The sequence below is a fragment of the Populus trichocarpa genome, chromosome 14, assembly GCF_000002775.5.
Source record: "Populus trichocarpa isolate Nisqually-1 chromosome 14, P.trichocarpa_v4.1, whole genome shotgun sequence".
Lineage (NCBI taxonomy): Eukaryota > Viridiplantae > Streptophyta > Magnoliopsida > Malpighiales > Salicaceae > Populus > Populus trichocarpa.
In genome coordinates, this window is record NC_037298.2 from 9,962,264 (window position 1) to 9,978,684 (window position 16,421).

General features: G+C 32.7%; 2 protein-coding genes across 2 annotated transcripts; one reads left to right on the forward strand and one right to left on the reverse strand.

Annotated features, from left to right (window-relative positions):
- Nucleotides 1-555: 555 nt before the first annotated feature.
- LOC7462010 (secoisolariciresinol dehydrogenase) lies at nucleotides 556-4,389 on the reverse strand. The gene is made up of 3 exons (XM_024585787.2): nucleotides 4,159-4,389; nucleotides 3,918-3,992; nucleotides 556-1,530 (listed from the first exon to the last, which is right to left on the reverse strand). The coding sequence occupies exons 1-3, from the start codon at nucleotides 4,179-4,181 to the stop codon at nucleotides 726-728; spliced, it is 903 nt and encodes a 300-aa protein (XP_024441555.1). The 5' UTR covers nucleotides 4,182-4,389; the 3' UTR covers nucleotides 556-725.
- Nucleotides 4,390-12,578: 8,189 nt separating this feature from the next.
- LOC7462011 (uncharacterized) lies at nucleotides 12,579-16,396 on the forward strand. The gene is made up of 2 exons (XM_002320395.4): nucleotides 12,579-13,477; nucleotides 15,431-16,396. Exons 1-2 carry the CDS (start codon nucleotides 12,908-12,910, stop codon nucleotides 16,124-16,126), a joined length of 1,266 nt encoding a protein of 421 aa, XP_002320431.2. The 5' UTR covers nucleotides 12,579-12,907; the 3' UTR covers nucleotides 16,127-16,396.
- Nucleotides 16,397-16,421: the final 25 nt, after the last annotated feature.

The following is a 16,421-nucleotide window of genomic DNA, read 5'->3' on the forward strand; positions in this document are numbered from 1 at the left end:
ATTTTTTTCATATAATAAAATATAAAAATAATTTGACATAGTAGAGTTCATAATCCAGGTCACATATTTGGCAATAGAGTTAACTTAAAAAATTCAAATCAGGATTCAGTCAAAGGGACTAAGTTATCTGTTATCAAACAAGAAAAACTAAGTTATAACTGAGTCAAAAACCTAAGGACTAAAAGAATAGTTTACTCTTTAATGATTTTATGAATCCTCCCTCCCGTTTTTTCAGTTCAATCCGACGGCCAAGATAGTAGATTGTCTAATAAATTTCTCATTACGATAAATCAATCGGCTGTGCCAACAGAATTTGCCGAGAGCGCATTGATTTTTGCTGCGTGTACCGTCGATCGGCGTGCGTTGTCAAAGTCTCAAAGGTTGAAATCCAATGTGGACTTCACTGGCTGTCTGCCTCCCTATCACTCCACGTGAGAGATGCTCTCCTGTTGCTGGGGACCATTGGGAACTGAATGGTCGCCTCACGCACCCAATCGCCATCATCTTATAAAAAACTTATTTTCTTTAATATATTAAGATATGGTGAAGAATATATTTTTAATATCACTTAAAGAGGATATTTAAATGATGGAAAAACACACCCTGTCAGATTCACTTGTAAGTGAATAATATATAATTATGTCCTTGTAGGCTGATATCACCTTCACAAGAAACAAGAACGATTGATGATTAAGCCAAAAGGTGTGAGAATGGCAGATGCTAAATTACACAAATTCACGAGGAGAAGGGAGTGAAAGATTTTTAAAGCAGGTCAACCCTCCATCCACGACGAGGTTATGCCCAGTTATGTACTTTGCTTCATCTGATGCCAGATACAAGGCGGCTTCGGCGACATCAATTTCTTCACACTTAGCCCCCTTCAGCTTCCCGAGCCCATTCACAATCTCAATCAACTGTTCTTGGGAAGCACCAGGATACACCAAGCCTATCTGGGCCAAGGAGAGTGTGGTCGGAATCGGACCTGGTGAAATGCAGTTGATCCTAACCCCATTTTCGCATAGCTCGCTCGCCACGGACTTGACGATTCCAGGGATTGTAGATTTTGACGCTGAGTAGGAATGTGAGCCAAGCCCGCCCATGAGTCCACTAATACTTGATGTACAGAGAATACACCCTGAGCCAGCGGGTATCATCGCCCGTGCTGCATGCTTGATCCCCGCCACCATGCCTCTGACATTGATTTGCATGACCTTGTCAAATTCATCTAGATCAAGGTCTGCGATGCTTGGTGGAAACGATGGCCCTGTTATACCAGCATTGTTGTACATTATGTCAAGTTTCCCATGGTTTGTCAGTGCAATCCCCACCGCCTTTTCTACCTGAGCCTCTGCTGTCACGTCACATTGGACAAAGTGGGCTGCAGGACCAAGCTCATTGGCAGCTTGTGGACCAATTTCTGAGTCGACGTCAGCAATTATGACTCGTGCTCCATGCTTGATGAATTCGTGGGCTGTGGTCTTGCCAATGCCACTCGCACCTCCTGTTATGAGGGCCACCTTGCCTTCTAGCCTGCTTACAAAGAAAATACACGAGCGCAGTATATATTATAAACAATACGCAGCAGCAAGATTGTGAACATTGCTTTGTTGTCTTGGCAGACAATCAAATGTTATGTAGTGCTATAAATAACAAAACTTTTTCGACCGAAACATCGAATATATAGAAAATATAGCGGTAATTGTGATTTAACATATTTTCTGGCTATTTATTTCGTGTTTATATTCGTGATATTTTCTTTAAGAAATTATTTTACAAATCATTATTACTCGAATAGAAACAAACAACGAAGTTGTCACAGCATTGTCTTGTGATTCTGTATAGCAGCTCAAACTTTGAACCAAGGCCAAAGCATCTGCTGTGCCAGCAAAACACGAGAGCAGCCATGTAAATATTGGTTTATTTTCTGGTTTTACAATTATGGGTATTTTTAGACTAATTCTTACACTTCAAAACTAAATCCATTTTTCTGGTCAGATCAAATGCAGTTTACACTTAATTTCCCCATCACCCTTGAAGTAATTAGTTTGTTAATAAAGATAGTCGACACGTTTTCAATAAGAGTTAGGAAAAAGCATGGCCATGCTAGATCTGTTGAAATGAAGAATATGCAATGATGCGGAACTTATGACAGTTTCCTGTGCAGGCATCACGTTTTCAAAAGCTTGTCGGTATGGAGGAGGCCGGCAGTCACCTCTATTTTGTTTTACTAAATTAATCAGCTAAGCTTGCCGGTACGGGAAGGGGAAGCCTACCAATTCGTGCTATACCATGGAGATGCACCGCCTCACATGTTCAAACGTTTTATATGGAGTTTTTTTGGGATTCTAACATAGATCTAAAAAATATGATAAAATAAACATTGCGAAAAACATAAATGAAAATATCACATTTTAAAAAATTCATAATTACAATTCATGAGTCACAATGTGGCTTAATTTGTGATTCGCGAGTCATAAATATTATTTGCGATTATTTTAAATTACAAAATTATTGAACAAGTAATTCAATAAAGAAAGAAAAATTAAGAATAAGATATCGAAAACATATCAAAACTCTGATAACGACACCATCGATATCATTAAAAAGATCTCGACGAGATGAATTCAACGATACCAAGAAATATCACCAACGATGATCGAAATGGGTCACACGAGTTACCCAAAGGTAGGTGAGCCCAAACACATTTGGAGGCTCGTGTGGTTCAATCTGTTCATCGTTTGTGACCTTGTTTAATCTCGTTGGATTAGTCTTATCAAGATTTTTCTAATATTACCGGTGATGTTATCATTAGAGTTTTAATGTGTTTCTAGGATCATTTTATTTTTTTTCCTTTTTTACTCTCATATATCTTCACAATTTACAAGGAGTGAAGAGGAGATCTAGACAAAAAACAACATAAGAAAAAAAAACCTCATAGATATATTGAAACTTCGATAATGATATCACAAGTGTCATTGAAAAGATCTCAACAAAAAGAATCCAATGACACAAAAAAATATCACAGATGGTGAACAAAGTAGACCACATTAGTCGTCCAAAGATATTAGGGATCACTTGCAATCATCGTTGATGATATTTTTCAGTATCGCTAAATTCATCCCATCAAGATCTTTTAAATGATATCAGTGATGTTGTTATCAAGGTTTCAGTATTTTTTCAGGTTTTTTTTTTCCTCTCATATCTCTCGTTATTTAATCATGTTTCTATAAATTGTACAATTTGAGTGGCAGATAACAATTACAACTTGCGAATTAGATATGTAATAAGCAACTCTTTAAACTATATTATTTCTTGAATATTTATTACATTGTGTTATTCTATGAATTTTCTTTTTCTACGACAGAATCCAAAAGAAAATCGTTTTAGATGCTTACAGTTAATAATATGTGCTTATGTCAAATCATATGACATCAGTTGATTAATGATGTAGATGCTTTGCTAGCTATTGTTGACTGTCCCATATTAATAAACAGAGGTAGATTGGAACACACAGACAATTCGTAGAAAATAATATTTTGTGAGAGTAGTCAACGTCCTCTCATGAATAAATTATCCATAATTTTTAAATTATCAATTACGACGAGATTTAAAACAATATTAATAAATATTAGGGAAACTAAAAAAACAGAAAAACACATAGGCATGCGTGAAACAAATTTAAACATAATACAGTAATTAAACTGCAGATCCATGTTATCATACGTGATCAAGCCTGAATTCTGGGGGTGATTCAAGCAAAAATCTCTAGCTAAATATTTATCAAGAAAACTTCTGTAACGTTTTAGGTTTTTTCAACATCGACTATATATCCAAATTAATTGATATGGTATGAATCAAGAAAACATTTATGTTATCGTAAGTGATTTATAAATAGCCTGTGAAGTTGATGAACTTACCGTCTACCACTACCAGTGGAATAACTCCTTCCTTGCCTACTGATCAACACATCGTCAGCAATAAACCTGAGCCCTCTGTATATAGTTTTCAATATATATATATATATATATATATATATATATATATATATATATATACCCGAGGAAAAGGAAATATAATTAGAAATAAAATGGCATGCTGCAGGTCACTGAAGTGTTAGTACTGATCAGAAGCACAGGCTCAGGTTTTAATTGCAGATACCTGGCTAGATATGACCTGAGCATGTCTGCAGCCAAAGACTCGAGGGAGAAGAAGACTCTGTTGGATCTACCGAGGAAGGGCTTAGTGGTGCTGAAGTGGGAAAGGGAGCAAATTGAAAGTGATTGCAGCAGCTTATATCAGACACACATTTCCATGCAGAGAGAAGAGGAAAGAGAGAGAGAGAGAGAGAGAGAGAGAGAGAGAGTATGAACATGGCTTGAGGCACTAGTGACCCGCCCTATTTAATGATTCTCCAATGGAAGTTATTGCTCCTTTGTATTAATTTCGTGTTAGTTGCATCCTTACACATAAAAGAAAAGGAAACTATGGATAACTACAGATGCATCCCTGACGCTCATAGACACTCGCAAATCAGTGCTCCAACCATCAAGATTTCTTTAAAATTAACATTTTATATCAAAAACTCTTTCAGAACATGACTAAACAAGAAGTCTTATAGTAATCTTTCACTTGAAAAAACTTTCAATTTCATTACAAGACGTTGTTATTATTATTATTATTATTATTATCTAGTGATTATGATGTATAAGATGATGATGAAGGGAGGGTTGCGTTTTTTTATATTTTGTATTGTTGGGAATTTATTTTTTGTGATAGAAGGAAGTATACTGAATGTAACAATTTGGTTTGTGATTTATGATATAGGTTGCCGATTCATTAAGTAGCCCGTTTATTATTTATGGAAGCGGTTATTTTTTAAAGTGTTTTTTCACTTAAAATGCATTGAATAAAATATATTTTTATTTTTTAAATTTATTTTTAACATCAACATATTAAAATTGATTTTATTCCAAAAATAAATGCAGGATAAATAGCGCCGCTACAGTTATGGTCTCTATTTTGTTCATATTTGAACATTTGAATTGATAATCATGAACGGAAAAGGATTATTTAATAATAATATCTTGATCTAAAAATATGTGATATCGATACCCATTAGATGGGAATTACTAGGCTATCAATTAATTCTTAGGGGAAAAAGGGAAAGGGAGATCATAAGATTTGGATTCTGGATTCTCACGCAAGCTTGATGGCTGGACCGACCATATATTTCGACCGTATCTATTTATTATTATCCCTGAGGTCAAGTTTATTGTGAAAGTGAACTTTATAAAAGACTACCCTATAGCCCCTGCCCTAGGAGCTCCTTGCTCAATTTTATTTATTTTTTAATTTATCTTGGTTTTAAACTACAAGGGTCCTTTTTTTTACTTCTTTTCAATACTATTCATATTGATTAAGTGTCCCGTGAATTATTTGTGTTCAAATTGATATATTTACAAAATTTTATTTTTTTACATTTTTTTAAAATTTAAATATTGAATGATGACATTGTGGAATATAAACAATTTTATTTACTAATCTAACTAAATTCTTAAGGTTTTCTATGCACCTAAAAGGATTGGGTATCTAATATTTTTCTCTTTTTTTTCTGTTTTTGGCTGAAAAAGGGTTCTTCAAGGTTTTGTTATCTGTGAAATAAAAGGAAATGAGAAATCATGAGGTTGTTGAAAAATATAGTAATATTCTATTTTTTTTAAAATGAGATTGGAAAAGAAAGAAAGAAAGACTTGAAAACTAGTTTTTAATTTTTCAATATTATACCGAGTTTGGAAAACATATTTTAAAGGTTATCAACAATTTTTTACAAGTTTTTCAAATAAAAATAATATGAACAAAATATTATTAGACAATAATAATAATAATAATTAGATAATAATACAGATAGTCAAAATAATAATGATAATAATAATAACAATAGCAATAGTGGTAATAGTAATAATAGTAGTAGTGATTACAATACTAACAATAACAACAATAATTATGATAATATTATTTATTAGTAATAATAGTTTTATTAATAGCAATAATAATAATAGTAACTATAATGATAATAATAATAATAACAATAGTAATATTGATGATAGCAATGACGATGACCACAATAATAACAATAATTATTATAATAATGATAACTATAATGATAATAGTGATAATTCATTATTCATTATTAGATTTATTAGAAATTAAGTTATATTATTTTTCCATGTAAGATATTCTCAATTTAATGATCAAGATAACAAATTAAAAAAATTATCTTAGTCTAAAATAAAATATTACTTCAATATATTTTAAAATAAAAAACACATTATAAACTAACCACTACCTTAACGCAACAAAATGAGCTCTCAAACCAGCAGCTAAACAGCACTTTAGACTCTAAAAAACAAGGATAAGATATAAAAAGTCTGAAAGTCTGAGGCCAAAAGCAACAGGATCCAGGAAATCAAGAAGAAAACCAGGATCAGTGGTGGGCCCCCCGGTGCATCAACGGGTTTAACGCTGTCTTTAATCTTTATCAATGGCTAGCTCACCTAACCTATAAAACGCAAAACAAAGCCATGGAAAGAAGCACAGAGGATTAAACAAGTATTAAATCACGATCATAATTACAAATAATTGGGTCATTAGAGGAATAACGAGGTTGTCATCTCCTTGACATGGTGGAGACAACCATCGGACAACTCTTCGATCCTACGAGCTGGACTGTTTGCTGTCTCTTAATTATAAATCCCATGTTGATGATGATGCTCATTAAAGTAGCTTCACGCTAACGGTAATTACAAGCATGTTGTCGATAATTAATTGTCTTAATCATTAATTATGTACTTTTTTAAAATCGTATTGGCGATGATCTTACAGGTCGCTTTACAGATTACTGTGCTGAACGATTGACAAGATCCTGAGTTTTAGAAGACTTTTGATTTGTGGTTTGCCAGTGGATGGATTTGATTTGAATCAGTAACTGTGATACCCCTCCGTGGAGATGAAAGGATCACGTAGCAATAATTTTATTCATGAAAAATATATTTTTTATTAATATTTTTTATTTTTAATATTTAATTAATAAATTTATAATAAAGATAAAGTTTATGTAATAAAAATACTTTAAATATAAAATTTTAAAAGTTATTATAATTACGAGATTCCTACTACATCGAAGTATTGTTCATAATCAATGTTTGTTTAAAACTTGAAATTAACTAGAGCTGTCAAGATCGGTGCATAATATGTTAAAAAGAGTTTAGAAGATTTCTTACTGATGGTTCGTGTGGACTACTGTTAGAGGTGAGACACTTGAAGAACTTGTGATTTGCAATAACTTAGCCTTGAAGCAAATATTCAAAGTTTAAAAAAGCATTTGATCTTCAATTAATCTTCACATAAACTTTAAACAACATCTATCTGATGAAATCTTTTAGACTCCTACAAGTTTTAAATTTACCATTTTCGTTGCGTGTATATGTTTCAAGAAACTCAATAGTGGTAACAGAGCCTCCATTAGACAATTCAAGTTGTTAATTGCATATTTTAATTGTTATTGGTGTTAGTTGTGAATTAATTTTGTGTCCATATTGATTTTTCTTAAAAGTATTTTTTTCTCATGATTTAAAAAAATATTTTAATTACTATTTCAATTAGGTCTGGCTGGATTTTCCAAAACTAGCTAAAATACTCACAACTGTTTTTCAAAAAAGGATTGGTGCTGAGAAAACCATCAACGACAACGTCAGCATTGCTACCTCACCACAGCAGGACCATATGATTTTGGTGTTGTTGTGGGTGGCAACAGTCATGCTGTCACTACCGATACTATTGCTAGTGATGGCAGCCAGCGGTGGGCAATGAGCCCATTGTCGGCTGCAACAGCCAAAGGAAGAGGAGGGGTATGATTTATGATTATGCCCCCGAAGCCTTATTTAGGGGGTTTTTGGGTTTCATTTATAAACTTACCCGTGCAACTTATATCTAATTACATTTAGAGTATAATTGGGGTGGGATCATGATTTTGTCCCCTCCATGTATAAAATGTTGATTTTACATTTTAAATTAAAAGGTCTAAATTAAATTAATTACAGAATTATTTTTTCTAATAGCATTAGGATTGGATTAAAAATTTCTAATTCAATTTTTATTTTTAGTTTTGTAATATCCTAATAGGATTAAGATTTAATTAAAATGTTTAAATTAAATAATATTTAGAAAAATGGTTTTTTTTCTAAAGTAAATAGAGTTTTTAAGCCAAACTATTTTTACTTAATTGTTCCTTAAATAGTTTAGGATATTAATAAGAATTATAATATGATTAATTTTCTTATTAAATTTTGAAAAATGTTTTTTCAATGAAAAACTTATATCAAATAAAATTTATTAAGTTTGGGAAATTATCAAATTGGATTTGACTTTAATATTTCTAAATGTTAGAAATATTAATTCAAATTGCATATAAAGCCAATAATTATAATTAAAACATGCAATATATTAATTTATACATATTAATGTGTTATTATGTATGATGGATGGTTATAGACATTAAAGACCAATGTGATTGTGTTTTTATGGTTGGATGATTATAATATTAAATAGGACATATATGTTCTGCATTTTCTCTATTTTTCTTATAGTGTTTCAAAATTATTTTCTCATCTCATTCCCCTTTAATGTAAATCGAGGTTTTTTATTCAATTATGTAAATATTATATAATTTATTTTATAATTCAATATGAAGAAAGAATGGTGTTGGAGGACAATCATGGTGCTCGCAAAAGACTTATAAAAATTTGCAGCATCTATCTAGGTTTTGACCACCTAATTCTATTTGATGGCTCGATGAAATTAGTTTAGATATGTTCATAATCATCCAATTAAAATGGCATGCTAGGGGTGTATATTAATGTATAATTGTTATGCGTGATATATCAATTATTTCACGAAATGAGACATAATTAAAAACCGATAATAAATCCCTCATTAATATATTGGTACATATTAAGAACATGATTTGTTGCCTTTTGATTTTATATGTATAAAACTAGAGTTCTATTAATTAATAACTTGTTATTCTATTCAAGGTTACCATTAATCGAATATGTTTAATACTATAAAATTAGGTTCTACTTAACTAAACTATATGATTTGAATAAGTTAATTATGATCATTTAATATTAGAGGCAGTAGTTAGGCAAAACATATATAATCGGTTTAGACAAAGAATTGTCACCTAACTGAAACATGAGTCACATAAAGTGGCGATTGATAAACTATGTTATCTACCTAATTTAATTTATTTTTATTTATAAAGTTACTTAAGGTGATTTAAAATAAATGGGATCACAACCCATTAGAAGATCTAAACGAGATGTCCTGAATTAATAGTGAGAGCTATTAATTTGCAAGAAAATAATGGAAGACCAAGTTATGATTAAAAATCTTAGTTGAATTTTGTTTTAAATGTATATGAATGAAAATAATACTCGGTATCTTTACATGAGTAGGTTGATAGATTAAAATGTGTAGTAACATATCCATACGCAGCATACTTGATTCTAACAAATTAATTGTACTAAATTTCTTGAACTGGTATTGCAATGTGAGAATTGTTCTCGAGCAAGATAAAATGTTTTATGTTCTTGAAAATCCAATTCCTTTTACTCATGATGAGGATGTCAATGAAGAAGTTAGGAATGCATAGCAACGTCATATCATCATATATTGTTAGAAATTGTACTTGATCTTCAAATATAAGTCAATCAATTGTTGAATCGATAATAAATTAAATTGTTTAATTTATTTAACCTTATTTTATTTATAATTATAATTTATATTTTGATCAACTTATTAGAGAACCTAATGGATTACACACATAATAATCATTGGTTAGAAATTAAAATGAGATGATTAATCAAGTGTGACTTGATTGTAAATAAATTTTAGAAATTAAGGACTAGAATGTCATTAATATAGAGGATTGCAATTCTAGACATATAAACAATCAAGTAAGGACATGATTGAATAAATTTATAAAAGTAGCCTAAAATAACACATGTGATATTATTTAAAAAGCAAATTAATATTTTTTTTATTTATAAAGTTTTTAGCTTTCCTTATAGATAGAAAGTTACGCATCTTATTTTCTAAGAGTAGAGTATAATACAAAAACACCAAAAACACAAAAGAAAAGTGTTAGCAAGATAAGGCATAACAATCCTTTTTTCCTAAAAGGTTTTACGAGATTTCTCACTAGTGACTCTTGTGGGTTACCGTTAGATATCTCACTCAATGATTGTCCTTGTTAACTATATTAATAACAAAACTAAAAGATTTGGTGGCAATTTTTGTAATTTTGTTGACTTTGATTTAAGATTTTATGACTTTTGTGATCAAATTTCATTCAAAATTGTCATTAATCGGTTTCAAACAACTTTTGTTGAATGTTACAAAATATCAGAACAATTTTTGTCATAATATTATTTTTTAGAACCCACCTTGATGAATTTTTATGTTTCTTGTTAGCCAGTATTAGATAGGTGGTTCAAGCTACGCTATTGGCAAAGTTAAATTTTTCTTAATGCAAAAAAAAAAAAAGATGTTCAAGTGATGTCAATATTTAAAAACAAAATAAGAAAAATTTGAGACCTAAATCATTGACTTAATTAGTTTAAATAAGATTGGTTAATTTAATAATATGATTAAAAAAAGACATTGATAGTAAATAAAGCAAAAAAATAGCAATAATTAATTATACAAAATGAGCTATCAATATAATACTTAGGAGGAGAAGAAAGAAAAGCTTTTTGAAGATTCATCATCGCTTTGCCATGGACATTGCCTCACCACCAGAAGGAGCTCACTAAGATGATTTTAACGCCACTTTGAAAGGTTCCACAATGACACCGAAAGAGATCACACGCTCTGTAAGAGTAATGACTTGGAAAGGAAATCAAACAAAATATTATGAAGTGAGCATATCATGCTTATATTTAATCAATTAATTTAATTTAATTTAACAAAAATTATCTTAAAAAAGCTAAATTTAACAAAGAATGACAAATAAAAAGGCTCGAGATAACTCAAATTATTTTTAAAATCAGTGAAAAATCCTATAAAAAGCAAATAACCTAAATTTTAGTTAATCTATCAATCTTGTAATTTGTGAAATCCTTGACCCAAACTCAACCAAGAAGCTTAATTCTCAATTAATCTAATGTTGATGGATGAAATTAAAAAAATATATCAATGTAAAAAAAAATAGCAATCAAAAGAATAGGTATCAAATTTAATAGGAAATGTTTTTGAAAAATGATGAAATTGTGAAAAAAATTTAATTTTAAAAATTATCTCAAACTAAACAAATAGTAATTAAAATAACAGGGACCAAATATGACAAATGAGGAAGATTGAAGGATAATGAAATTGAAAAAAAAATCTAATGTTATAAATTACTTCAAATAAAATAAATAATAAAAAAAACATGGACCGGATCTGAAGGAAAAAAAATGAATTGATGTTTTGAAAATTTAGAGGGTTAGATGCAAAAATCAAGGAGGGAGGGAGGGGAAATAAAGAAGAAGAAAAATATCGTTGACGTCAAACCAGAGGTTTGTTAGCCATATGAGCCACACAGGGATAAAAGGCTCACCAAGATGATTTGAACGCCATCATAAAAGCCACCTTATAGCCACTGGAATCTCCCTTACTTACTAATTGAATGGTACAACAACAACCAAATTTATGTGGAAAAATTAAAAAAACAACCAAATTCCCTAAGGAATAATTTAAAAGTCAACAATCATGTTTTAAACAATTATGCAAGCCAATTATAAAACTCACATAACCACTAGGTTTTATCGTTAATAAACAGAAGAATCTCATATAATTCTTAAACAAACCTTAATTGGTAAAACCCACAAATCAAAACAATAAAAAAAACCCTATTATTTATTAATACAATCTAAAACTAACGAAAATCCTATTTTAAAATAGAGAGAAAAGGAGACCCTACTTGAAATTAGAAGAAAAGACAATAAAAATAGAAGAAAAGGAGTTTCGGGTTTGTTGTTGTTGTTGAGAATCCTTCCACACCTTTGAAGGATCGATTGACATCGAAAAAAAAACTATATGCGGTTTGAAGTCTCTATGGAAAGGAAAAGGAATGAGAAGTTGAGTGGTGAGAAGATAAAAGAAAAGAGGAAAAGAAAAAAAAAAGTATTTATTGCAAGGATTTTGTATGGTTACACTCACTCAATGAGTTATATAAATTGACATGAATTGACCGAGTTTTATAAATCATGACCAGTCATTAAACTCGTAACATCTTTTTTCTTAGGTTTTTTTAACCTATTATCATATGTAATTTTCATATTACCTAAATTTAATAAGTTAAATCAGATCTTATAATGCAAATATTACACACGAGTTGATTTTTTTTACAGCCCTAATTTTCAGTACAAAAACTACTAAATTAAGGACAATCAACATCACTGTACAGCCCAAACCAAGTAAGGCCTCGTACGGATTCCTAAACTGCATAAAGTTGTGAAGTATCACTGAGAATGGATCGTGTGGGAGGCATGAGAAAATGAATCATTTAGGGCCCATGCACAGGCCTGGAAATCCAATGAAAAAGCAAGACAGGACACATTCCCACCAGATCGTCATCTAGCACGACGACCACTAACCCACCGAGTCTGATTGCTACAGCTTCCTCCTTTCCTTCCTTTCATTTCTTCTCACAAAGCATAAACATAAACGGATCGTCATCTATCTCTCTTTCTGTCTCCATTACAATTCTATATAGCACTAATTCATTGAAAACATGTTCTTGTAATGATGCATTTCCAAATTCCAAATCCAATTCACCATTGAATTGAATCATACATATATAATCATGGGCTCCACCCAGTCCGCCCAAGCAGCTCAAGACGACGGAGAAGAAAGCGAAGAAGAAGAAGAAGAAGATAAAGACGACGACGAAGAAGAAGAAGAAGAAGAGCTGGAACAGCCTAACGCGAGAGAAATTACTGACAGCAACAATAATTTAGTCAAGAAGGTTCTACAACAGGAGCCAGAGATGCTGCCCTGTTACGCATCAGCATCGCCTCTCTCTCCTCAGCTCTCATCTCTAGGTACCCCTAGGCTCGGCCCTTCTATCAAGGTGTGGGACCCTTACAATGTCCTCGCACCGCCCCCTCCCCCGCCCCCGTCATTGCCTATTTTCTCCTCCTCCTCCGATGAAGTTGGCGTTTTGGAGGTGTTTTTGATCAGTCACGGAGAGTGCGAGCTCAATTTGAGGCCTGATTTAGTCGGTGGGAGGTGCCACGTGTCTGCTCTGACTCCCAATGGGCAGCGACAAGCTAGGGCTCTTGCTGTCTTCTTCAACTCTCAAGGGGTCAGCTTCCATTCCGTTTACTCGTCGCCCCTGAATCGTGCTAGATCAATGGCTGTCTCCGTTTGTCAGGTAAATATATAAGATTTTTATTTTCTCTCGGATTAATAAAAAAGGTGAATTTAGCAGGCAATCTGCTGTTGATGATGGAAGCCTCTTTTAATGATATTTGCTTGCAATTGTGACTTTTATCTCTGCATTTACCGCACTTATCCATACATTTCAAGCTATCCAAAACTGAGTTGCAAAGAGCTAATGCATGGTAATGGATATCAATGTCTGTACGTTATGCTTACCGACAAACAAAGGGTAAATGGTATTGGTAACATTGTATTATGTTAACAAAGAATTGCGTGACATCTAGTTAATAGTCATTGAAAGCCGCCTCTAATCGATTGCTTATTCTCGCATTTGATCATTTGTCAATCAAATTCCTTTCAAATTTTGCGGAATATTTCTCAGGATTATAGTGAAATGTGTGTAATTTGAGGATCAAGGATGGTGATACACTTGAGAAAAGAAGGGTTAGTGTTGCATGTATTTCGATTCCAGGGGGAATCTGTCAATGATAGACAAATAGAGGCACTTAATGGTTGAGATTTAAGGCTTTTGGTAGGTGATGAAACTACTAATGATTTTGATATTGGAAAAATACTTAAGGTATGTGTTAATGAAATTCTGGTTAGTGTGGAGGATGGAATGGAGGTGTGGAGGATGGGGATTGAAACAACCACTCTAAAATGAAGGAAAACACCTCTTAGAATGAATTGAACAATTCAATGCTGCTTCTTTTTGTTCTTCTTTTTCTTTTGGTTTGGGGGGGGGGGGGGGGTTAAAGATGGATGATGTTCCACCCTTTTAGAGATATAGAAAATCACTACTCTAACAAGGGTTATATTCAGGAAGTCCAAGGATAGAGAAATCCTGCACCTCAGAAATTAGAGTTTTACAACTCAGAAATTAGAGTTTGGGATAGCTCACAACTCAATGGAATCCTCCAAAGAGTTTTACAAAATCTAGTTAAAAGCTTAACAAGCTCAATTTGCTTTTACTCAACTTCAACTCCCTTTAAATTAATGAAAAAAAACATATTTATACCTTGAACAAACCTCCAAACTATGAAAATAACGAAACCTACATTTCTACATCTAGACACGAAATTCAAACCAGGTAGCTGCTAGTAGGTCATTAATCTTGAAGGTGGCAGATTTTCTACCAAGGCTGCCAGATGTGATTTCTATCCCTAGTTCTAGACTTTGATTTTATTGAAGCATGCAGAAATATGCAAGAGAAAATTAATTCTAGGAAGAGATTTTGGATTTCCTGAAAGCCTGCACACTTGAGTGTAAAGTTGTCATCGCTTCCTCTAGGAAACTCCAATTTGCAGTGTTTGAAGCGTTGGAAGCCAGACACACATAGCTTTCTAGTCATGACACACGTAGCTTTCTAGTCATGACTGGATTGCCTGGTGTTTTCTGCAGAGTAAATAATGTTTTACCTTGAAGTTAATCCTAAAATCTGAGCCTGTTGTGAGAATTTTCAGCTGTCCCAAACCTTTTTTAGCATCATTTATCTCATCTTCATTTTCCATGTTAGTTTTTTAATATCAGGAATGCTCCTGCTTCAGATTTGGGTATATAAATGATAATTTTTTGTTATAAAAAAAAAAGGAGAGAGAAATGAGAAGTTTTGGTCATTGATTGTGTTTGTTCACTTACAATTTTGAAAATTTATCTCATTATTATAATATTATTTCCAGGTACATCAGCTTCGAAAATACTAGAAATTTTTCCTTTGCATCTTTTCTTGCGGTGCTCAAATTGCTAACTTTCTATTTATGATATTGGAATCTGAAATTGATAGATTTTAGTTATCAACTGTATTTGTTTGTTTGTGATCAATGATTATATATCCCCTCATAGTCTGTTTGCGATAGATAGGAGCTGCTTTGATATTACTAGGAATATTTTCCTACTTCTTGTGCTATACAGTGGAGCGAATTGTCCAGATATAAAAATCTTGCAGGAAATGAATTTTGCCAAGGAGCAAATACAATCATCGGATGCACTCATGGATTTGAGCATGGGGCTTTGGGAAGGTTGCTCCCTTTCAGATATATATACACCTGAAGTTCAGAGCCTGCTTGAAAATCTTCAGCCCGATTTTTGTGCACCATCTGGAGAATCAATTAGGCAAGTGGAATTTAGGATGGTTCAGTTCCTAAATAGGACAGTCCTGGGAATGCCTGAAAAGTTGGGATCAGATTTCTTGTTGCACCATCAAAATGAGAGCCATGGGTTTTCTCATGACAGAGATGGGCCTTCTCTACCACCACCTTCAAATTGGGATATGCAGCATATGCTTCATAGGCACCGACAGGGCCTCGCAAGGAAAAAGTCTGGTAAGAGCAGGCTACAGTTTGTGACTACTACTGGCAATCACGAGGGTGAGGATGAGATCTCACTTAGGGAAGCCAGCCACCAACACACGATCCATGATTTGAATATCAGGAACTCATCCTCCCCAGTATCTTCATGTGTGGGTGTTTTCACGCATTCAATTCCTATTAAGTGTCTACTCACAGGCATCCTAGGGTGCAGCCCAGTAATGATGCGTAAGATCTGCATAGAAGATTCTTCGGTGACAGTGTTACAGCATTCATGTAAAACAGGTTGGCAGATTAAACGCTTGAATGATACTGCACATCTGAGACTTCTCTAAGTGGAGAATTATCAACTCCTCAATTGGAGCTATCGATGGGATAATGAGCTGTTAATTTATTGAGCAGAAGCTGTTATTTTTTCTGTTTATGGATGCATTTAGGCTCATGATTTCACATGAATTGATGCTGCTTCTGCATCCTGTTGTAATTTTGGTATATTTGCTTACAGATTTGCCAACTTACATCAAACAAAAAAAGATTGGTTTGGAAGTTGGCTTTTGTATTGGATGATTCTTTTGATCTATAGCATTTACGATTGTTGTTGTGAAGTGACAGATACTTTTTCTTTCTTCC